This window comes from Barbatula barbatula, assembly GCF_947034865.1.
Source record: "Barbatula barbatula genome assembly, chromosome: 14".
NCBI classification, from domain to species: domain Eukaryota; kingdom Metazoa; phylum Chordata; class Actinopteri; order Cypriniformes; family Nemacheilidae; genus Barbatula; species Barbatula barbatula.
In genome coordinates this window covers 9,014,150-9,037,221 of record NC_136777.1, presented here as the reverse complement: position 1 = coordinate 9,037,221, position 23,072 = coordinate 9,014,150, and the positions used below count along the sequence as shown (strand labels likewise).

The window sequence follows — 23,072 nt, the reverse complement described above, 5'->3', positions numbered from 1 at the left end:
AGCTGTCTTTAATTGTTATTTTCTTTACTCTCTTGTTGTGTCACGTGTTAACACTTAACGCACTTTTACATTTTTCTTGGCCCGAGAAACTTCCTGTTTAATGCTCCGCACGAGCGTCAAACAGGAAGTTACGAAGAAAATTGTGGATACAGATAACGTTAGTCTCTCAGCATTTTATAACAAAACTATGAAATGTGAACATGCTTTCATCTCTTTAGATAATCTTTTAGTTTTTCACCCTCTGTACACACTCTCCCCTTCTCTTGTGTAAACTGTAAAAATGGCCTAATCTTTGACTAAAAGGCTGGATCTTGCGAGCGAGATAAGCAAATATTAGAATAAATATATACTTTAATACTTTTTCAAAATTGTTTTTTTTTCAAACACTTGAAACTGACTATGTATCGTTATTCCGTCTGCTCTTCTATATTGTGATCGTCATCGGGGTGTCTTTCTGTTTCCATAGAAACAACCGTAGCGTCTTGTTGTTTACTGTTGTGAAACACGTGCGTTTTATCCGGAACCTGAAATACACATTTTGTTGTTAATCGAGCTCGAGGTGCAAAGTTCATGACGCTTTGCGACCGAATGGTCGGACTAACCTGGACAGGTTCTTTCTTGTATCCCATCCGTCTCAAAGTTCGCCGTGCTGTGCGCTCTGATATTCTTTTCTTCTCGCCATTATTGTACAGAGTAGTTATCTGAGTTACCGTAACCTTTTTATCGGTTTCAACCAATCTAGCTATTCTCCGTTGACCTCCGTCATCAACAAGACACTTCCGTCCGCATAACTGCCGCTCACTAGATGTTTTCTTTTTTTGAGTCCATTCTGTGTAAACTCTAGAGACTGTTGTGCGAGAAAATCCCAGCAGTTTAGCAGTCACAGAAACACTCGAACCCGCTCGTCTGGCACCAACAATCATGCCACGGTCAAAAGAAGTGAGATCAGGATTTTTCCCCATTGTGATGCTTGATGTAAACAATTTGCGTTTCTTAATTCCAAGAGCGCAGAGAAAGGACTTCTGGTGAAGACCAATCTTTCTAGGCGAACTCGTCTCGCATCCCATGGACGCGCCGCAATGAATTCTTCTTCTGGTAGTTAATGGCGGTTTTGGGGCCTTTCCGCCACCTACTGGATTACAGGATTTAACTTCTTCGTGTCTTGTGTTTTTTTATCCGTCTTTATCGTAGTCCTGGCTGTTCTTAATACCCCAAAATGTCTTACCTTAAAATATAAATAAATTCACATTTATGTACATTTTTTAACACTTGTTCTATTTTCAGTAAAAAGCCAGCGGACTTTTATTGTGGTATGTTTGGTGCTGCTGACATGACAGCAACGCAGGTTCCGCATTGTTTGTGTACGTCTTGTCAGGCAGGCGGCCAGAGAGCATTTACTGAATATGGAGCAGTCAGCATCAGACACAGAAACTGAAGATCATGTCCAGCCTTTACTTCGCCGGAAAAACACCGACGACATTCAGAAAGGTAACTAGACATGAACCCCGTGACTTTTAGGTATCTGGGCGCAAGTAACTAACGCTCCTTTAACAGTGAAACGTAGGGACCATGCATACTCAACATTAGTCAAAGTAATAATCAATATGTGATTAAAACGCATAGTTTTAGTATTAAACGCAGTTAAATTGAGAATTTCTATAGGTTATTGCATGCGCGACCAAAAATGATTTAATCTCAAGTTCCTTGTCCTTTAGTTGTTTTGGCGGCACGTGATGCAGTCTGCATAAACAATGCAGAAGCAACGTCACATGATAGGTAGCAGGCAACACCCCTGAAATATTTAATAGTTTAAAACATACAAGCACGTCTTCTTTCTCAGTCAATGTAGGAGACATTCTTATTCTTCCTATTATTTTTTGGTTATTTTTCTCACAACATTATTGGCAGTTCCTTGGTATTTGTGAAAGCCACTTCATACACGTCATGTAACACACCGAAGCTACCGAGCAATGAACATGGCTCTTAAAAGTACTCTGGTGAAATGTTAAGCGGCATAGTTTTGCAGTAGGCCATTTGAATTGACTTGAGAAGCCACAATAAGGTGTCTACTCAACAGACTTTCTATGACACGCTTTTGTGTTTTTACACTTGATTCTATTTCTACTTTCAGCTCCTGCCTGTTGCTCTTCACGCTATGGACTGGCTTTATTGTCTTGTTATGGCTTTTTTGTGGCATATGCTCTCAGGGTGAACCTCAGCGTGGCAATGGTTGACATGCTGAAAAACAGCTCCAGTCCAAACTCCAGTTCATCTGTCTGTCCTCGACACAGCAGCCCTGTACCCAAACACAATCACACTGTAAGATCATGTGATTACTGTACATATATGTCATAAGCAAACTTAATTAGTTTTGTGATTAAGAAAAAAGTAATGGAAAGTATTTTATTTAAACGAGTAGATTTCAATTTTATTCATATAGGTTTTTTTGATCTAAACAGGCTCGGGTTTATGACTGGAATTCAGAGACTCAGGGCTGGATCCTGGGCTCTTTTTTCTATGGCTACATACTTACTCAGGTACCAGGTGGTTACTTGGCACGCAAATATGGTACCAAGTGGATTTTGGGGATTGGCATTCTTTGCACTGTCATCTTCACTCTTTTAACTCCACTGGCTGCTGATCTTGGAGCTGGTTACCTCATTGCCGTCAGGGTGTTGGAAGGTATTGGGGAGGTGAGATAAATATTTCCTAAATTTGTGGTTTTACCGTTTTTTCTGTTCACTGTTAATCAGTCAGTTTTGTCAAGTCACTTTGAATAAACGTGTTGGATAAAATGCCTAAATGTAATGTTTTACAAAGTCAGTGTCGTTGTTGTATAAACAGTCATACATTTTGGAATATGAAAGAGAGTATGAAAGGTTGATGATATCCTTCTTGGGCTGTTAGGGAGTGTCGTATCCTGCCATGCATACAATGTGGGCATCGTGGGCACCACCTATGGAGAGAAGTCGGCTGCTCACTATCTCTTATGCAGGTACCCAAGTACTCCTATTATTTGCTCAACAATCTACTTATGTTTGTGAGTATTTTGACTATTATTTTGTTTTCCCTGCTTTTAAAGGTGCGCAGTTGGGAACTGTAGTGGCCCTTCCCCTGTCTGGCCAGATATGCTTTTACCTAGACTGGACATATGTCTTTTATATATTTGGTAAGTTTCTTTATATAACTCATTTAAATGTAACGTGTTATTTCTAAATGATTAAGATCAGGCTTTCTAGCATAATAGACATAAATTTGTATAGATTTAGGCATCATCTGTACATCTATTAAGAAATGCTAAAGAATATCACATGCTTTTTTTAGCGTGAACATTATTTAGCATCCCTAAAGCACACATACAATATCTGATTTATGTTTGTCTGTTTTGTAGGTGCTGTTGGTCTTCTCTGGTTTGTTCTCTGGGCTTGCTTTGTCAGTAACAATCCCAACTCGCACAAAAGAATAACGGAAGCCGAGAGGCTCTATATAACGTCATCTTTGAAAAATGAAGTATGCAGTGTTAGATTGATAAGCGTCTGCTTGTATTTTTAAGTAGGCATTAATTTAATGTTAATGTTCACAAAACTATTGATACCGTTTAAGAACGTTTCTTGTTCCTGCTGCAGCTGTCCCCAACTACAGACTATATTCCATGGGCATCAATCCTCAAGTCCTTGCCCTTGTGGGCCATAGTTGTGGCACACTTCTCTTACAACTGGACATTTTACACATTGTTGACACTCTTACCCACATACATGAATGATATTCTGGGCTTCAGTATCCAGCAGGTGAGTGCAAAGCTGTTCTCAGGTTATATATATTTAAAAATATGTATATATTGGTCAAGTTTTAATTAGAAGCATTTATATTAGCCCTCCTGTGGCTCAGTGGCTAGAACATGGCGCTGGTTACGCCAAGGTTATGGGTTCGAGCTCAGGCGATTGCACATGGTCAAAAACAATGTATATTGCAATGCAATGTAAGTCGTGTGGATAAAAGCATCTGCCAAATACAAAAATGTAAATACATTAATGTATTATCACATTTATTTGAGTGTTTATGACTGTGTCAGATTATTGAGCGTCCACAGTTTCTTTTACATGCTATGGTAGCTAACAATTGTCGCAAAATAAGAAAATTGTCAGACACATTTTATATAAAGACGTAGATCACTTGAAGACAGCAATGATGTTCAATATGTGTTAACTCATGATGTCACTGTCAGAATGGAATGCTGTCTGCTCTGCCCTACATTGGATGTTGGTGTGTGACTCTGCTGGGTGGACAGCTGGCAGACTTCCTGAGAGAAAGATGTCTCGTCCGCACTGTAATTGTGCGTAAAGCTTTCACTCTAGTGGGTAAGACATTCCCACAAAATGACATCATGTTACATTATGCACATATATTCAGACAATGTTGATGGAGTGATTTTGTGTGTACAAGTGTGGCAATACTTAGGAGATACAAATGTATGAAAATGTCCTCACAAATATATTGCAACATGTGTAAAACTGACTGTCCTAAAACAAATGCCAGCAGGTCTGTGTGGGGTTGGAGTAGAGGTATAGCAAATAACATCTTGTCCATTTAACAACCATTGCATATTGAATGTGTCCAGGAATGGTGGGACCAGCTGTGTTTCTAGTTGCTGCTGGTTATACAAACTGTGACTACTTCTTGGCTATTGCTTTCCTCACCCTCTCTTCATCTCTTGGGGGCATTTCAGCCTCTGGGTTTAACATCAATCATTTGGACATTGCTCCCTCGTAAGACAAGGCTTCTTTTTTAGTTTCATTTATTTTTATTCCAAAGTTGATGTATGCAGGTTGCCACAAATACATTATATACAGCATTTTCTTTCTTTTACAGCTATGCAGGAATACTGCTTGGGATCACAAATTCATTTGCCACTATTCCTGGCATGGTGGGACCAGTAATAGCAAGTTCTCTGACCAAATCTGTAAGTTTGTTTTTTATTTAGTCTTTCTTTAAAGAGTCATATAAAAGGTCCACGTACAATATTGATCAAGGTTTCTTGCTTCATTAACAGTTTATTAGTGTTGAGTATAATTGCGTTAAAACAGTATAGCTACGACTATACCGGTTTACAAAACTTTCCCCGCTTAACTGTGAACATTTGTTGTTAATGCATTAATGTATTCCTCTTTTTAATATTGAGGATTTATTAATTTATCTGGAGAGTGTAGGTTTTTTTCTGTCAAATGGCTGGTCAGCTTTTGTAATTTTCCTGTATGATATATCAATGTTCCATGTAACAAAAATTATTTTATGACAGAGTAACAAATGCTTAAATATCTTGTTTGAATCTAGAAAACCATTGCAGAGTGGCGAATTGTCTTCTACATTTCAGCGGGAATCAATATTTTTGGAGCCATTTTCTTTACCCTGTTTGGGAAGGGCACAGTCCAGCCTTGGGCTGTCCAGAGAATACACCACCAATAAAATATGTCAGTAAGCTATTTCCAGAAGGCCAAAGGGACTTTGGATTTAGACGGTTTACACACTAATGGATATTGCACAATCGTTTTTTTATATGAAGACAAAATGAAATGAGAGATTTTGGTAATATCTGATTTGTCAATTTCTTTTGCTATCTTGTTTGTGACGAGGAATTTGATTACAATGTTTTTTTTAAGAAAACTTAAATGTGAAGGAAAAAATATATTGTTCTCATGCCTTATTGTATCATTTGCACATACTTTGTGTTGGCCAGGTGCACAATCAACAACTTCTTATGAGGGAAATTTTTTATAAATGGTTCTTGTTGCTTGATCTTAGCCATGATTTCTGTTTACATTTTTTGGAGGAAAGTATTTGTGTAAATACTGTAACTTGTGTTATACTTGGATTGTGTATACTACATTAAAAGCTTCATTCCCTGTTAATGGTAACCCATAAACCTGTTAATTGTATATCAAATAAAATATTTTAACCCGTTTAATCATTGTTGACTTGGATGTGAATTGGTATAAATTTGTATTCGGTTTTTAAAGAAGTATAATGCGTCACTCACTAATCGCAACAGCTGTTGTGCGTTTGATACAAACTCTTAAAACATCAAGCTTTTTATATAGCTTGTTTTTTTTAAATGAACAATCCAAACTATACAAAAATGCTTTGCAACAAAGTGACCTTAACCATCCTCCGTGACAGTCCTGCGCTCTCTGATAAAAGCAGCAATGATGCGCACATCATCTACGCATGCGCAGTCGCTTCTGTCGAGCTCAGACTAGTCTAGCTCAGTTTCTTCAGCACCTCTTCAGTATCCTGAGTGCACGCGCAGGTACAGTACCTATCATATTCACACGCATTTCATCCTCACTCTTGAAATAAAGCCATTAAACGTGTCGGTATTTATAAAAGGAGGTCTGAGGTCGAGATATTATTTCGGAATAGTTGCCTCTTGTAATAAATGATGTGTTTAATGCTTGAATTCGACATTGCGCTATAGACAGGCTGGTGAATGGGAGAACATGGCGGCAGCTGCAGGATTGCACTGTTAAATCCCCTAGACATCACTGTCATCTTAAAACCGTCGACGACTAAATATCGTAGCGATATTGACCATTTAAACTGAAAACTTAGAATTGTTGATGTGTTTTCAGACGACTGATTCAACTGTCAGTGATGACAGGGATTATTTAATAAGAATTCCTCTGTGTTAGATAAGCTCAGCAGGTATGGACCTTCTGTTAACCTCTCGAGTTAAGCTAGGAATTAACTTCCTAACACTATTGGCAGTCCTTTTTTCTCTTAAAGATTGTCTTGGATTTCTGAGCCTGGTTCATTTCTGATCATATGTGATATGCAGTAGTTTACATGTGCAGAACATGATGTAATGCACTACCTTATGGTTTGGGAATGTATAGTTTACCAGGTACTCCTATGTAAAACAATATTGGCTATTCAAAGCTGTCTCACAAATGGCTGCCAGCCTTTTAAACCCGGTAGGAGTATCTTTACAAAATGGAGGTCTGCAGGGCAGAGATGTACCAAGCAGAAGAATAGCATGCCTGGTCTGTAAAAGGAGCTGTGAGTTACATGGCTGAGCTAAGAGCCGAGACAGGCAGAAAACTTTAAGCTTCGTGTTGAATTGAAGCTTGAGTCCATAGTGACTACCCATATTTGTTAACCAAATTCTTGCCTGCACGTCCTTTGTGTCCATTGAATAATATTTCAATGTCAAGACATTGAATTAGGGAAGTCAACTCAAAGTTTAAAGCAGGGATTCCCAAGCTTTGAATTTTAGGACCCACCTAGACATGTATAATCTTTCTCAAGATTATAGAAAGAAAATATGGGGGAAATAAGCATTATAATCATCATCATTTGATCAGATAGTAGTTTTTATTTTCCTTGTCATCGTATGAAGGAACAACGAGATAATCATCATAGCTTGTCTTAAATGTAATGTTTGTCATTCACTGCAATAGCCAAGCTCCTGTGCACAACCCAATTCGCACGGACAAGAACAAACAACAAACGTTCTTCTTTAATCCAGAGATTCATTTGCATACTATATTTAAAGTTGAAATGAGTGCTGGCATTAATATCGGTTAACTGGTTGAAAGCCATCATCAGTCAAGTTAAAAGTTTGGCTGTTCTAGAAGTTTGGACATTGATCGATTGTTGGCTTTGCAGGTTTATTGTCACTTTAAATAAAGCAATCAGCCATGGGAAAGGAGAAGCTCCACATAAACATTGTTGTGATCGGCCATGTGGACTCTGGGAAGTCCACCACGACCGGCCACCTCATCTACAAGTGTGGTGGGATTGACAAGCGTACGATTGAGAAGTTTGAGAAAGAAGCTGCAGAGGTGAGATACAGATTTTGGACAGCACATTTAAACAAATGTTTAATCATTTTTCATGCTTTCAATGTGTATCATCCCTAGATGGGAAAGGGCTCTTTCAAGTACGCCTGGGTGCTGGACAAACTCAAAGCAGAGCGAGAGAGAGGAATCACCATCGACATTTCCCTGTGGAAGTTTGAGACCAGCAAGTACTACGTCACCATCATTGATGCTCCAGGACACAGGGACTTCATCAAAAACATGATCACTGGAACCTCCCAGGTCAAATAACGAGACATGAAAACAAAACATAAAAAAATCCTCATGTAATACACAGAAATAGCTTTTTAACACTATTTCAAATAGTATTTTTCTGGCCTTTTAGGCCGACTGTGCCGTGCTGATTGTGGCAGCTGGTGTAGGGGAGTTTGAGGCTGGTATCTCCAAGAACGGTCAGACCAGAGAGCATGCTCTTCTGGCTTACACATTGGGTGTGAAGCAGCTGATTGTGGGAGTCAACAAGATGGATTCCACCGAACCTGTTTACAGCCAGAAGCGTTATGAGGAAATTGTGAAGGAAGTCAGCACTTACATTAAGAAGATTGGCTATAATCCTGATACAGTGGCATTTGTGCCCATCTCTGGCTGGAATGGAGATAACATGCTTGAAGCCAGCCCTAACGTATGTATGATGGCATAAATATAAGTACTGCTACACACATCAATATAGAGCCTCACAGTTAAAAAAAATGAAATATGACAGAACCATGTCTTTTGATTTCCTTCCTTTAGATGACGTGGTTCAAGGGTTGGAAGATCACCAGGAAGGAAGGGAATGCGTCTGGAACTACTCTTTTGGAGGCTCTGGATGCCATCCAGCCTCCAACACGTCCCACTGACAAACCCCTTCGCCTGCCCCTTCAGGACGTCTACAAGATTGGAGGTCAGTTTCCCTGTTTTTATGGTGCGTACATATCATTTTGTAAATATAACGCAATATCATGAAATGTCATTGTTCTATTAGGCATTGGAACCGTCCCTGTGGGCCGTGTGGAGACTGGTGTCTTGAAGCCAGGCATGGTGGTGACCTTCGCCCCTGTCAACGTGACAACTGAGGTCAAGTCTGTGGAGATGCACCATGAAGCTCTTTCAGAGGCCTTGCCAGGGGACAATGTTGGCTTCAATGTTAAGAACGTTTCCGTCAAGGACATTCGTCGTGGCAACGTCGCTGGAGACAGCAAAAACGATCCACCACAGGAGGCGGCCACCTTCACTGCTCAGGTAAGCTCTATATCTATAAACTTCACTAGTTGATTGCAGACAACCGCGCAGGCATTAAATGTTAATTTTTTACCATTAGGTGATCATCTTGAACCATCCAGGTCAGATCAGTGCTGGCTACGCTCCCGTGCTGGATTGCCACACTGCGCACATCGCCTGCAAGTTTGCAGAGCTGAAGGAGAAGATCGACCGTCGGTCTGGGAAAAAGCTTGAGGATAACCCCAAAAGCCTCAAGTCAGGTGATGCGGCCATTGTTGACATGATTCCTGGGAAGCCCATGTGTGTGGAGAGCTTTTCGGAGTACCCTCCCCTGGGTGAGTGCTATCTCTGCATTCCATTCAAAGTGCAAAATAAAGGTCTTTTTTAAAGACCCAGTGAAATCAAAATGAATGTTTTTTTTTTCTTTTATTAAAAATAAGTTAGCCTTAACGACGTCAATAAACTGATATGCTCCTATGTGCTGACAAAATTCCCATTTAGAAGATATAAGCATTCAAAACTGACAGTCTGGCTAGGGCACTCAAAAAATCTACAAATTCCATGACATCACGTTACACTTCAGCCTCTCGTCAAAGGTCTTGTCCAATCAAAGCGGCTTTAGAATCCGAAGAGTCCCCTCCCCTTCACTATGAGAGCTGCGGAAGCGACGCCTCATATAAGCCATTGTTCGCACATTTATTATGTCCTACATGGCGAATGCTGCATAATGCACTAGATGATCCAGACTGTGTAAACATTAACATGAAAGTCCAAATTTCGAGTTAGTGTTTGGAGCAATTGCTCGCGTGAGACACGTGAGTGTCCTCCGGTTCAGAGACGATCATACATGCAAATCCATTGAGAAAACAAAACGTATCTGACCAGTTTCAAGTCTACACAGAATGTTGTATGTTATGGAGAAGATCGGACATCACATCATTGATGAGTAAAGGGGAAGACAAACGCCAGTGTCACTCAGCAACGTAAATAATATGCTTCAAATTACAAATCATTGGTATCACTGATCTTTCTATTCTTTTCAATAGACTTGGATACCAATGTGGTTATTACGCTGTAAAATGCTGCTTTGCCAGGCTAACCGTGTGAAGTAAACAAAACGTTATTGATTGTTTTGAAAGGGGGCGGGGTCACTCGATATGTCCCGCGCTGTCTGCATTTTTCAGTTGAAATTACGTATACACTTCAAATAATGCTGTCCGTTCCAAGGCATTGGACTGTGGCTTTGTCTGACGTTAAATACATTATGGCATATGATTGCATTTCTCTTCGAACGCCAAGGAAATTCAAAACGATATTGCTCATTGTTAAAGACGTTTCACTCATACCTAATAATAAAAAAAAATTCTAATGAAAATCATTTTTTGCAGGTCGCTTTGCTGTTCGTGACATGCGTCAGACGGTTGCGGTGGGAGTGATTAAGGCGGTGGAGAAGAAAGCCCCGACGACTGGAAAGATCACCAAATCTGCTCAGAAAGCCCAGAAGGCCAAATGAATGTTGTGTTTGACTGCCAAATCCAGAGACACATATGGAAAAACAGTGGCCATCCAACTCTTCTATCCTATTGGCTGTTTAGGTTCTATAGTCAGAGACTGCTTAATTGTTCCAATGCATCGCAAAAGTATCAGAAGGAAAAAATAATAACATAGCAGGCCTTTACATCACTCGATTGGTTTGTTGACCGTTAACTCACAATGCAAAGTAGTGTTTTTGTTCAATTAGTGCTTTTCTCTTCAGTGTTGAAACCATATGTGAGCGTAAAATCTTGATCTCTCGTACTCTGGAGTGCAGTTTCAGCCTGGTTCTCAATGTGGTGTCTTTGCTTGTTTTAGTGATTGTTTGCAAAAACCATGTGTGTTCAGTATCCACTGGTAGTATGCTACTTAAAACGATTCAGTAGACTTTGAGATCCTGTATGTTTAGCTTTGCAGAACTACATAAATGTAAAACAAAGCATTCTCTAAATCAGCCCACATCTGGGCCAATGCAATTCTGAGCACTGATAGCTTTATGTTTAGCACTTTGGCGTATGCTAACCCCGCACAAGCACTTGACTTTAATTGGCATTAGCTATTTTGCACCTTATACAAAATGAAAAGCTTTCTTGTCATATTAAAGTTGTCTCAACCATAATGATGTTGTTTGTTTTTAGTTCATTGTTAGACAGGGCACCACAGCAGACAAAGCCTTTTTAGTTATAGTATCATTTGAACCAGAGTTTTTTCTAAAAGATAATAACTATTTAAAATATCCAAACATCGAAGAGAAATTCTGGGCATTTAACATCCTGTACTAGATACTGAAAGCATTTTTTCCAGATTTATTAGATAAATCGTTGCTCCTTTCAACCACACGATGTCGCAAGAGGTCCGTTTACATTAAAATGAGACGTGCGCATTGCTGCTACAAAGTAGCAAATGTAGTTTGATTAGTATTGTCTGAAGTTTGCCCATTTTACATTATCCACAATCTCTACGTGCATAGATTTAAACAGGCACGTAGCTTTTAAATGCATTATTAAAATGTCCCATATCAATGCAAGCAATATCTAGTTCTAGTTTATCATTATCATGGTTCATATACACACGCTTTGCCATTTAAAAAACGTAGTTGCAAATTTGGTCCAAAAAAGCACGTAAAGATGCTGTCCAAGTCGCTATAAGAAAAGTCTGCGCACTCGTTGGCCATTCAATTACTTAAATGGGGGGACACACATTTCTAAAATAGCTAGCCAAGGACACAATTAAACAACATATATACATTAACATAAACTGTTGTGTTGAGCTCAAATTGCGCAACGAACTTTGCCAGATTGATCTAGATTGAAGCGCGTCGCATCGCATCACATCACTAACAAAACTCTGTAAAGAGCGACGCCTCCCCCAATCGATTGTCGGAGAAAGACGCGACTTGCTTTTGCTTTCGTAGCAAAACCGACATTAGGATGTCATGCGTCTGCACTTGTCACACTTCTGTAAAACAGCGCCGTCGGCAGTACACCTGCCATCATGAGCAACCCGAGCGATTCCTCAGCTAAATGTCCTGTTGCGTCTTCCAGTAAAGCTCAAACAAAAGGCATTGGAAAGAGTCAAGAACAGAGAGGTACTGATAGAGACAGCAAACCCACAGAGAGCCCCTCGGACACCCGCAAAGGAAGAGCGCCAACACGGAGAAGCGGCAGTGGACAGACTGAAAAGCAGACTGAAGGTCAAGAAAGCAATGCAACGAGAACGTCCGATAGAAAAGGCGCTCCGGAACGACAAGCAAACGGCAACCCACAGAGGAGAAAACAAAAAGACTGTGAGAGAGATGAACCTTTAAAGACACTTGAAAGCAAAACCGAAGATCAGCGCACAACAGAAGAGAAGAAAAGAAAAGCGAGTAAACCTGTTACCAGTAAATCAGACAGTGTCGGCGCGGCGCACGCGCAAGGGAGTGACGCACCGAAGAGCGCAAAAAGCGGTAGGCCTACACAAAGTAAACCGAAGGTAGAAAAGCGAGACCAATCTGCTTCAATAGCGTCCGATATAAACCCAAACAGCTTAACACAAAACGATCTCTCAGACACTGACAGCGTCACAGAAGACGAACCTCCGGAGCTCCCCAGCACGTCTCAGGAAAGACGCAAACCAAAACTTACAAAAACGCACAATTCTAAAAATACAGAGAGCACGGAAGAGGACACCGGGGCGCATCAGAGTCGCAACATTGAACTAGAAAAAGTCCTCCTCGCGACTAATGAAAAATTAAAGATAAAAAAACTTGAGCGATCAAAAGCGTCCAGTTGTGTTAATGAGGTCACAGACAAAGTCATTTCACATTTGAAACAAAACGTGACCTGGTGTAAAGATATCGAGGGCTTAACAACTGGAAGTTACTATGAAAACGTTAAAGTAAGTATAAATTAAGTGTCGATTTTACAGCATATGTTCCAGAGACATAAATGGAGCCATTGCATGTTCTTTCGGAATGTAAACATCATGTGTAACTCATGGTTACTAAATAATTGAGGAAATGCCTATTAAAAAGGTTTAAACATACTTCATGTGCGATTATGGCCATGTCCCATCTCATTTTAGATTTGTAAGCCTGATGAATTTGATGTTATGCTGACTATTCCCTTGGAAAGGGTGGATATCCAGGTGTTCGGTGACAATGGAGCTTTTTACAGCATTGCACTGAAACGACATTCGGATAAACATCCTCTGCATAAATTTCTAAATGAGGACAAGACAATCAAGGCCAGTGAAATGCTGAATGAATTCAGAGATGGTGTCAAGGAGGCTTTGGAGTCCATGAAACATAAAAAATGTAAAGATAAAAATATTCTACTTTTACTTTGCACTCATTGAGTGACGTAACTACAGATTACAACTAACCATCATCATGCTATACTCTTGCCTCTTGTAGACAGTATTGACGTACAGCGAAAGAAGCAAAAGTGTCCTGCAGTGACACTGGTGGTAACTGAAAATGGAAATGCCATTTCCATTGATTTCGTTCTTGCGCTTAAGGTTTGCAGCAGTTGGCCAAGCAACACAAATGATGGTTTTAAAATAGAAAAATGGCTTGGAACCAAGGAGAAAAGGAATCTGAAGCGCAAACCATACTACCTGGTACCCAAATATGAGGGAAAAGGAAATGTGGAGCATGGTGGAGTTGTTGCAAAGGGTAAAATGATTTATCATCAATATCAGTGTTTAAATAAATTAAATAAGTACAAATATAACTAATGATATTTGGGACCGGTTCTCTACTCAGATGTCTGGCGAATCTCATTTTCACATATTGAAAAAGCCATTCTGGAAAAACATGGTCATTCAAAAACCTGCTGCGAGGCTCACGGAAAGAAATGCTGCAGGTAACAGTTCTGAGTGTTGGTTCTTCTGTAAGGTGTGTTGCAATGATTGAGTATTGGAACAGAATACATTTTATTGGTGCTTAATTGCTTGCACATGCGCACACAAAATGAAAAAATAACTTTGGTTTACTTTTACAGGAAGGAATGTCTAAAGCTCTTGAAGTATCTTCTTAGTCAACTCGAGGAACAGCACCCAGATAAGATGTCCAAGTTCTGCTCCTACCATGCAAAGACAGCCTTGCTCCACGCTTGTGCTACAAAGGTAGAAGACAGTGAGTGGGCATTTGGTCTGCTGGCCAACTGCTTCCAGCAGCTTTTGGATGCCTTTGTCGCATACTTAAGCAAGCAAGATCTCCGGAACTTTTTTGTCCCATCCCAAAATCTCTTGCATCCGGACAATCTGCCCAAGAGCAACTGTGAATTTCTGGCAAAGCAAATTGAAATCCAAAGAAACAATAATTTTCCTATATTTCAATAACTTCAGATTTTCTATGAATTGTTTTGTTCCCCACTTTCACCTTGAAAAATGTATTTTAAAATAAAATTCAAGAAATATCTTCCAAGTTGTTCAAATTCTTTATTTTATATTTGTTCAACCGAACACATTACATTATCTACTTTTAGATGCATGTTCACATCATCCACAAAATAGATCTGTAGAAATAATAAATGTAACCGAACAGGGAAAGAAACTCACAATAAAATAAATCCATTCTGTATACTTGGAAAACAAAGCTGTGTCTTAACAGAATGTAAATGTTGTTTACCAAAACTTAACAGGCCTTTCTAAACATAGAGGGCTAACTATTTAAAAGCTTAGGAATGTAACTCCGGGAAGTGTAGCAATTTCCACCTGAAAGATAAAAACACTACTACTAGAAGTGTCATGATGAGGAAATGGTTTTACTTGAATCACAGTTAATATAATATTTTCTTTGAAATTCGTTGTCGTACATTTTCCTTTGTTGCTGTGATTGAGCTAGAGAGAGAAAATGATTAGCACCTTTCAGGAGATCAGAACCGTCGATCTGAGCCGCCTCTAAAACCACCTCTCCGTCCTCCTCCTCCTCCTCCTCTGCCTCCTTTGGGTGCATACATTTCTTTCTCCCTCTGATGTTTCTCATAACGCTCTGCCATCAGTACCAGTTCTTCTGGTACATCCTGAAAAAAAATCATTCTACATTAATGCGCTTACATCTTAAGTTACGAAAATCGAGTTAATACACAGAATTTGCAAACAAAGGATTGTGGAATGATCCAGTAAAGTAGCTTCTAAATTAAGCATTTCACTGCAATCCTAACTGAACATTGTTTAATCTGGATTTATATATGATAAATAAGAAATTAAACAGTGTGACTGTACAAGCAACTTGATACAAGAATACTGACTGCAAGACACAGAAAATGGAGATTGTGCCTTTTTGTAACAATGGGTATTGACAGTGGATGCCTGCAGGTGTGTTTACCTGACCAGACCTCTCCAGAATAGTGATCAACTCGGAAGCTATTCTCCAGTCATCTCTTGTTACCAGGGTTACAGATGCACCAGATCTCCTGAGAAATAAAGCTTATTATAAAGGCAGAAAATAGCATTGTTTTATTTCAATTCTTTGTTTCTCACAGCCACACCCTCTCTACTCACCCAGCACGACCAGTTCTGCCAACTCTGTGCACATACTCCTCCATGTTACGAGGAAAGTCATAGTTGAACACATGTGTGATGTCATGAACATCCAGTCCACGGGAGGCCAGGTCAGTCGCCACCAGGATACGCACGCGACCTTAAATGGAGACCCCGGAAGGTAGATGGTGATTTGAAGATAAATATGACTGAAAACTTAAGGGTTTAAGCCCATTCCGCTGAACTTTGGAGTGAATTCATTCTCAAGGTGAGAGAAATAACTTGTCCAGTATTGAGTTGAAGCATATTAGGCATTGTCCCACTGAGTTCATAGCTTATTTTAGCATACCCTCTTTAAAGTCCTGAAGTGCCTCTTCTCTGTCACACTGTTCTCGGTCTCCATGCATAGATTGCACCGGTACACCCTGCAGACACAGGTCACTGGAGAGGTCATCGGCTCTGTACAGCAGCAGGAGTGACATGTGTTAGTGAAAGCACGGTTCCTAATAAATTACATTATGGTATAACAAATCTGTAAATAAGACACTAGATTTTTCATAACATAAGATATCGTAGCATAAAAAGTATATCAAATCAAATGCATGATAAACAGGACGATGGCTGGAAAATTAATAAAGGTCTTAAGAGATAATGTTAGAAGTTTCGTACTTTAAGCCCTTCCAGTTGTACGGTGCATGAATAGACTCAAAATACTCAATGAGTGGTTTCTGTTTCGACCCGCATTATATTATTGCATCATATGCCTCTCTTTCATGGACTATTGAGAAAATAACCCAACAGGAAGATCAACTACTAATGGCATAAAAATGTATGCAGTTCATTTGTACTTGTTTTACAGAAATTTTAAGCACATTAAGCTTAGTGAATAATCGTAACGGGAAATTACATGTCAGGTTTATGGTTTTACAGACAGAACCAAAAGCCATATTTTAATTAATGACGCAATATTGAACTACTCTATTTTATTTCTAAGAGACCTCCAAAACTGCCCCAGTGGCACAGATGTGACTGAGGAGGAAACAATACTTAACATTGATTCTTTTAAAGGGAGTGTCAGTTTTTTGTTAAGTTTCATCTTTAGCAAAACGTAGGATCTCCGTGCTGATGTTTCCAGTAACACCATTCTTTCTTCGTAGTAAGAGGTACATAAAGGGCATTGTTATATTTAACCATAATAGGGCATGTGCAAAGACATCATTGCCAAACCATATTAGTTTCACTTCTGAAAAACTTGAAAACCACCCCTTTTCGTGACATCAAACCAGGGTTACCTGCAAGTCTTGTTCTACTGAAGAACTCACTTTATTTTTTTTCCAACGAATATTAGCACTTTGTCCTGAGGCTCCATCCGGTGGATGAAATCAAACAAATAAGCTTTCTTTTCTTCCTCCTGCACTATCAGCACCATCTGATGAACAGTGTTCACTGTCTGAAAGAGAGATACACACAAAGGGCATTACCATCAATCACTGTAATAAAGAGCCCCAGCAGAAAAGTTCTTATTTTTGCTCTAAATGTCATATTTATAATACACTATGAAACACTATAACGGTGTCTGAAACAGATATGTACATCATTGCAATTACATTTAACCAAGGCTCGACTTACTGCTAAATCCAAAGTGCCCACATAAACCATCATGGGGTTTTTCAGGTAGGATTTAGCCAGCCGTCTAACACCCGTTGGCCAGGTGGCACTGTAACCACAATATAAGTAAAAATAAGGACAGTGGAACAGAAAGCATTACCGATCAAACCATGTTAAAGGAATAGAAAAATAAAAGCTTCAATTATGTAATCTAGGTTTTAGCTTTGTTTAAATAATATGCTTTTGAAGAAAAGACATTTATATCTAAACAAAATAGAAACTAAACTGTAAAGAATCACCTAGTCATAACAGTCTGTCTATCAGGCCGAATGTCCAGAATGATTTTCATGATTTGAGGTTCAAAGCCCATATCCAACATTCTATCAGCCTCATCCAAAACCTGGAAAGAAAGTGGAGCACAATGGATATTAAAGGAACTGATGCCTTTGGTATGTTCATCTTATGTAACAAAAGAAAAACAATCCTTAACACACCAGATAGGTGATGGAGCGCAAGTTGATGAGATCGTTCATCTGCAGATCATTTAATCGTCCTGGCGTCGCAATGACTATATCCACACCACTTTTCACTTTATTAATCTGAGCGCGTCTGTCACCTCCTCCATATATACAAACACTGTCCAACCAAGAAAAGATTGGTAAACAAGGGAAAAAAGCAGTGAACAAAGAAAAACAGATACACTGCAACGATCATGCTTACGTTTTAAAACCTTTGTAGCTGTATTTGTTACACTCGGCTTCGATCTGAAGTGCCAGTTCACGCGTGGGTGTCAATACCAACATGCCGGGACCATTTCGCTGGTCCCTGGGTCTGAAATTAATATTTATGAATCGACAAGAGGTCCAATGTACAATAAGAGATAAGTGAATAAAAACTTAATTACAAAGGCTGCTCATCCATATGAATGAAGCCAGGAAGTAGGTAAGCCAGAGTTTTTCCTGTTCCTGTTTGAGCAATTCCAATCAGGTCTACTCCCTTCAGAATTACTGGCCAGGCCTGTGACTGCACCGTGAGACATAATCGTACACAATTTTAGTGGAAAAAATGAAGCATGAGGGTAGTTGGCATAAAATTTCCCATGTTATGGAAATGGAAAAACTCTTTTACATTTACATTTATTCGTTTGGCTTTTATGTTAATTACATTTATGTTTCAAATATAAAATACCACAACATTTTTTCTTTTTAGATATTTACTTGTTCATACCACATGTGCGATTTTTTTGTCAACTGCCCATAAGCAAACACTCATTTTTCTCAGGGGGCGTTCAATGAAAGCAATCTTGGCTTAACTTGGTGTTCTATCTATATGTCAAAATAGGCATTTAAAAAAGCAACATGTGGCATAAATCAGCCCTGCCCTCTTTCAAACTATGACCTATATAATATAGTCATTCTAAGATTGAATTCCAGCCGTTTAAAGTACATCTCTACAGCCGTTTGTCAAATGGCTTGAGATTTTGTAAACATTGCATAACACTACAAATTGTGAAAGTAAGAAATAAAAGTAAACTACTAATAAATGACTAATATTAAATGAACGATGCCTAGAGGTGTTATTATAAAGAGCAAAGCAGACATGACGAAGTTATTTAAGGTGTTGCCCTTTTGTTCTTGCTGACGGATGTGACATCAACAAATGTTGATTCAGGGACCCGGAAATGTCAGTACAAACGACACATGCAAATGATACAAAAGGACAAAGAACTCTCTCCAATTATCTAAACGATACACAGCAAAAAATGCTGCCTTTGACTAAAACAGAATTAACTTCTTATGTGTGAAGCTTAGCCTGTGCTACTCAGTACCTGAATGGGAGTGGGCTTTTGAAATCCAACTCTGACAATGTTTTCCATTATTCCAGGATAGTGAGCAAAAGCCTCCTCAAAAGTGCACACTGGATTGGGAAAGGTTCTTTTCTCCCCTTCTAACAAATCATCTACAAAGATGTTGTTGTTCTCTTTTCTGGTTGGCAAGAGAAGGAAAGTCAATAATGCAATTATTATTATTTTTTAATTATTGCTCAAAGCAGTGCAGATCATACATTTACATATTTGTGTCCCTTATACAGTACTACAGTCCAAGCAGTGGAGGATCCAGGAAGTGAATGATGGGTGCTGGGTGCTGGGTGGGCCTTTAAAAATGTAGGTGGGCCAAAATCGTTTGCATCACCCTGCTTAATTTGGGAGAGAATTATAACGGACTAGTGTTCTGTCCCACAAATGCGGTTAATTCCGTTATTCAGCGTAACAACGGTAAGGAAAATACTACAAAGTTTCGGGAGTTACAATTGCATTTAAAAGTGTGAGTGAATCCCCTTTATGATCGTTCCATGAGTGTACAGAAAGGGAGTCAGTCCTGCATTTGTGATAACTGACAGTGTTCAGCCATCTCGCAGCTCTGAATAGGAATACAACCTGTTTGGTATTTGTTAAAGGTGGTTGTTCACTTTCGACATACATTTTCATGATCATTTACTCACACCGTTGTCATCCAAGATGTATATGTATTTTTCAATACGACAATAAGAAAAGAAGGTTTTTGATTGAAAACATTCCAGGATTATTCTCCATATAGTGGACTTCAATATACTCAAAACGGTTAAAGGTCAAAATTACAGTTTCAGTGCAGCTTTAAAGGGCTTTAAACGATACCAGACGATGAATAAGGGTCTTATCTACCGAAACAATTGGTCATTTTCTAAAAAAATTAATATATATGATTTATAAACACAAATAGTTGACACAAAAATGGAAATTCGATAGTCTACCTACTTACCCTGGTGCTGTTTTAAAGCAAATAAAGTTTTTTTTTTCAAAACACAGAAATAAAAGAAAATCCAGCTCCGGCTTATTTTAAGTGGATGCAAACTGTCATACATTCCATTATGTTTTGAAGATATACTGTCGGATATGGAGAGAAACAACACTTGGGATTCTGCAATTCTTGGGATAGACAGTTCGGCTATTGGAGTGGCTATGTACATAAACAACAATGCGCAGCAGTTCACGCCGATGTTGCCGGAAAGTCATTCGTTTTTTATAATGAAGTTTCTGAACTTTTAAGGTATGCGAACCAGCCGTGAAGTGGCTGCACGGCACTATACCCATAGCTAACAGTAAGCAAAGCAATGCCAGGTGCAACATAGATGATTTAAATGCAAAGATTTCAGATCAACAATGTATTATTGAAAAGAAATTCAAACAGTCGCTCTGTTGAGTTCCAAGCCACTGACAGGAAAGGGCATTTCTGTTGACCAGGCACGGATAAATAACCGAAAGCAGTCCAAAAAAGAGGTTGGCACGATGAAGAGCCATTACTACTGATGTTACGAGATGAATTAGCACATTATTATAATACTAGGATATAGTTCTAATAAAATAGTTCAAATAAAAGATATATATAACAATTTATAATTTAAAAATTCTGTGGATCTGACTGGGTGGGCACACTATCAGTTTGGTTGTACCTGTGTCCCCCAGGCCCACCCATAGCTCTGCCTAGAGTCCAAGAGAAGAAAAAACTAATTGCAAAGCAGCCCATCTAATTAACTTATTAAAAACAATTTCACGTTTAAAAACATTATATAATGCTATTTAGTGGATCTTAAAAAGAAAGATAACTTTCCGAGCATTCTAAAGCTGTTTTATTGTCTGCGATATATAGCGCCCTCTGCGGGCAGAATATAAATAATGCAGAAAACTCTTCCAGTACCTCCAAATTTTGACTTCTTCTGAACCGCGAGCAGCCACAGATTCTGCTTCAATATAGAAATCCTTCTTCAGATCAGGAAGATCTATATGATCAAACAGAGGTTGTTTAATCAGGTATAGTCCTTTCAAATTTGTTGAGGTCAGTCTTTGAATAATTACCTTGCCATTTTATAGCTTCATATTTATCACGGTTTTCTCTCAGTGCTGTCCAGTCAATAGGCACACGTGCAGGTGCGGCCACAGCCTGGACAGCAGAAGATGACCAGCAGGAATCACGCTGATAGCCTGCGTTGCCATTTCCTAAAGATAAAAGTGAAATGATCAATGAACTATAAGAATGAAAATGGCATGAACTCTGCAGTGTCTTACCGTTGGGGCCTGTAGGACCTCTGAAAGACCCCCCATGCACCAGGTCTTCAATCATATCCTTGGCTTTGAGTTGAACATCACCTGATCCAAAGATCAGCACCTCAGCTTCATCCGCACCCCGGTTTATCTGTCAAACACATGAGGTGTTGAAAATGCCATTTCAATGTACTAAACCCACATTTATAAATTAAAGATGGAGTTGCTTGTTTCATAATAATCAAGGAAAGCTGAGGTAGCAAAATCTCCAAAGTTTACATTTATTCGTCTCTTTTAGTTATTTTAGGAGATTGACAGATTCAGTCACATTCAATGCAGGGAGAGTAAATGTCAACATTTATAAACTACTTCAAGTAAAACTCATCCTTTTCAGGTAAGCAAATGCTACTGTTAAATTGTATTGCATGTAACCTGCCTTTATTGACGCGCCACTGCTTTCTTCCAACTCTCGGATTTTCGCACCACCTCGACCTGGTCATACAGATGAAAGACGGTCATACAGCGGGCTGAAACATGCACAACTGTACGTACGACATCTGCATCTCACCAATGATTCTCCCGATCAGAGAGTTATCGACGTTAAGTATTAGCGGTGTGGATCTTGATCTTTCTCCATCACAACAACCTCCACCGCGTCCACTCCTAGACCGACCGTAACTGTTATTTATCCTGGTTTCACCGTCACAAACTTTTGATGTTGGCTCCCTCCAGTTTCTCCACTGCCCGCCATCCAAGTCCACCTCAGCACGTGGCGCATAAGTGTCTCTGGTCCGAGCCCTTTGAGGAGACGGAGGCCTCCATGACTTCACCGGCACAGTCGGCACAGGCAGCGGCTTCGAAAGCGCCACGCCGTCAGCTTCGTACTCATCCTCCCAGTCCGACATTTAAAACTCTAAACAAGTCCAAACAAATGTTTATTCGACGTTTGTGTTCCGGACGAGAAAAATCACTGATTACAGATGACCACGTCAATCAATTTCCGCTCACGTGCTCCGTTACACAATTTACCATGACGACCGTTATTTGCGTAAAATCGGTTGTAATCAGTAACCTTTGACTCTCTGTCGCCATCTTGGTTCGAAACTTAAAATGGCGGGTTGGTTGCGGAGTTATTCATATTTATTCGCATTTACGTTCTTAATAATTATTTGAATAGTCCATTATATTATTTGAATACTAAATAAATATAATATATTTTTAAATGGATTAAAGTAAACCAACAGCTCACATTTAAAATAATATTATAAGCTTATTGTGAATCAGGTTTATCAGGACGCAGTTTTAAACACCAATTTTAATGCACTGATATACAGTTTTAATATCAGATTTTTGTTCAGTTTTAACCCAAAAACTTGTAGACTACAGCAGTTTTTACCTCTTTTAAACAAAAGAATGCTATAGTTAAATAATATGGGAAGGATCTGTTGGCTTTCTTTCTGCTATAACGTTTTCTTTATCATTTTAAATATAAAGTGAACACTTTTGTTGAGGTGTACAAAAAAATGGTATTGTGGCGTAGAGGAATAAAAATAAACATAGCCTACATTAAACATGTCATTCATATATATTTTTTTAATTAGGCTTTATAGTTTAACACAATTGTTGTTTGTTAATACAGTATTTACAAGGTAACAATAATATAACGGGCACAGTACTGCAATAATAATTGAGGCAATACTAGTGCACTGTTAACAGTGATCAATAGCTTTTGATTAACGACTTTAAAGCTTGTGAAAAATAAAAAAAATTTAGTACTTAATTCCTGTATTTATTAGAACTTAACCAAAACT

At 39.0% G+C, this 23,072-nt stretch overlaps 4 protein-coding genes across 5 annotated transcripts; 3 read left to right on the top strand and 1 right to left on the bottom strand.

Annotated features, from left to right (window-relative positions):
• The first annotated feature begins 491 nt into the window (after positions 1-491).
• Positions 492-5,960, top strand: slc17a5 (solute carrier family 17 member 5). Its single transcript, XM_079472442.1, has 12 exons — positions 492-939; positions 1,376-1,488; positions 2,132-2,319; positions 2,460-2,693; positions 2,908-2,995; positions 3,083-3,169; positions 3,392-3,510; positions 3,627-3,788; positions 4,226-4,358; positions 4,619-4,766; positions 4,870-4,960; positions 5,332-5,960. Exons 2-12 carry the CDS (start codon positions 1,404-1,406, stop codon positions 5,461-5,463), a joined length of 1,467 nt encoding a protein of 488 aa, XP_079328568.1. The 5' UTR covers positions 492-939; positions 1,376-1,403; the 3' UTR covers positions 5,464-5,960.
• Positions 5,961-6,218: 258 nt separating this feature from the next.
• eef1a1a (eukaryotic translation elongation factor 1 alpha 1a) lies at positions 6,219-11,240 on the top strand. Its single transcript, XM_079472361.1, has 8 exons — positions 6,219-6,304; positions 7,663-7,838; positions 7,917-8,096; positions 8,200-8,496; positions 8,607-8,757; positions 8,839-9,095; positions 9,175-9,409; positions 10,463-11,240. Exons 2-8 carry the CDS (start codon positions 7,695-7,697, stop codon positions 10,585-10,587), a joined length of 1,389 nt encoding a protein of 462 aa, XP_079328487.1. The 5' UTR covers positions 6,219-6,304; positions 7,663-7,694; the 3' UTR covers positions 10,588-11,240.
• Positions 11,241-11,942: 702 nt separating this feature from the next.
• On the top strand, positions 11,943-14,515 carry cgasa (cyclic GMP-AMP synthase a). Its single transcript, XM_079473722.1, has 5 exons — positions 11,943-12,986; positions 13,173-13,404; positions 13,504-13,764; positions 13,855-13,954; positions 14,093-14,515. Exons 1-5 carry the CDS (start codon positions 12,102-12,104, stop codon positions 14,430-14,432), a joined length of 1,818 nt encoding a protein of 605 aa, XP_079329848.1. The 5' UTR covers positions 11,943-12,101; the 3' UTR covers positions 14,433-14,515.
• Positions 14,509-22,311, bottom strand: ddx43 (DEAD (Asp-Glu-Ala-Asp) box polypeptide 43). 2 transcript variants are annotated; one of them, XM_079473721.1, is made up of 17 exons: positions 21,830-22,311; positions 21,698-21,753; positions 21,286-21,412; positions 21,076-21,216; positions 20,918-20,999; positions 19,012-19,168; positions 18,088-18,206; positions 17,904-18,014; positions 17,678-17,819; positions 17,483-17,583; positions 17,205-17,292; positions 16,898-17,025; positions 15,925-16,034; positions 15,597-15,735; positions 15,421-15,508; positions 14,958-15,115; positions 14,509-14,807 (listed from the first exon to the last, which is right to left on the bottom strand). In XM_079473721.1, exons 1-16 carry the CDS (start codon positions 22,164-22,166, stop codon positions 14,969-14,971), a joined length of 2,073 nt encoding a protein of 690 aa, XP_079329847.1. In that variant the 5' UTR covers positions 22,167-22,311; the 3' UTR covers positions 14,509-14,807; positions 14,958-14,968. The 2 variants fall into 2 exon arrangements, 1 of the variants encoding a protein (XP_079329847.1); XR_013787602.1 differs by having other exon boundaries at positions 14,514-14,807; positions 15,421-15,521.
• Between the last annotated feature and the right edge of the window lie 761 nt (positions 22,312-23,072).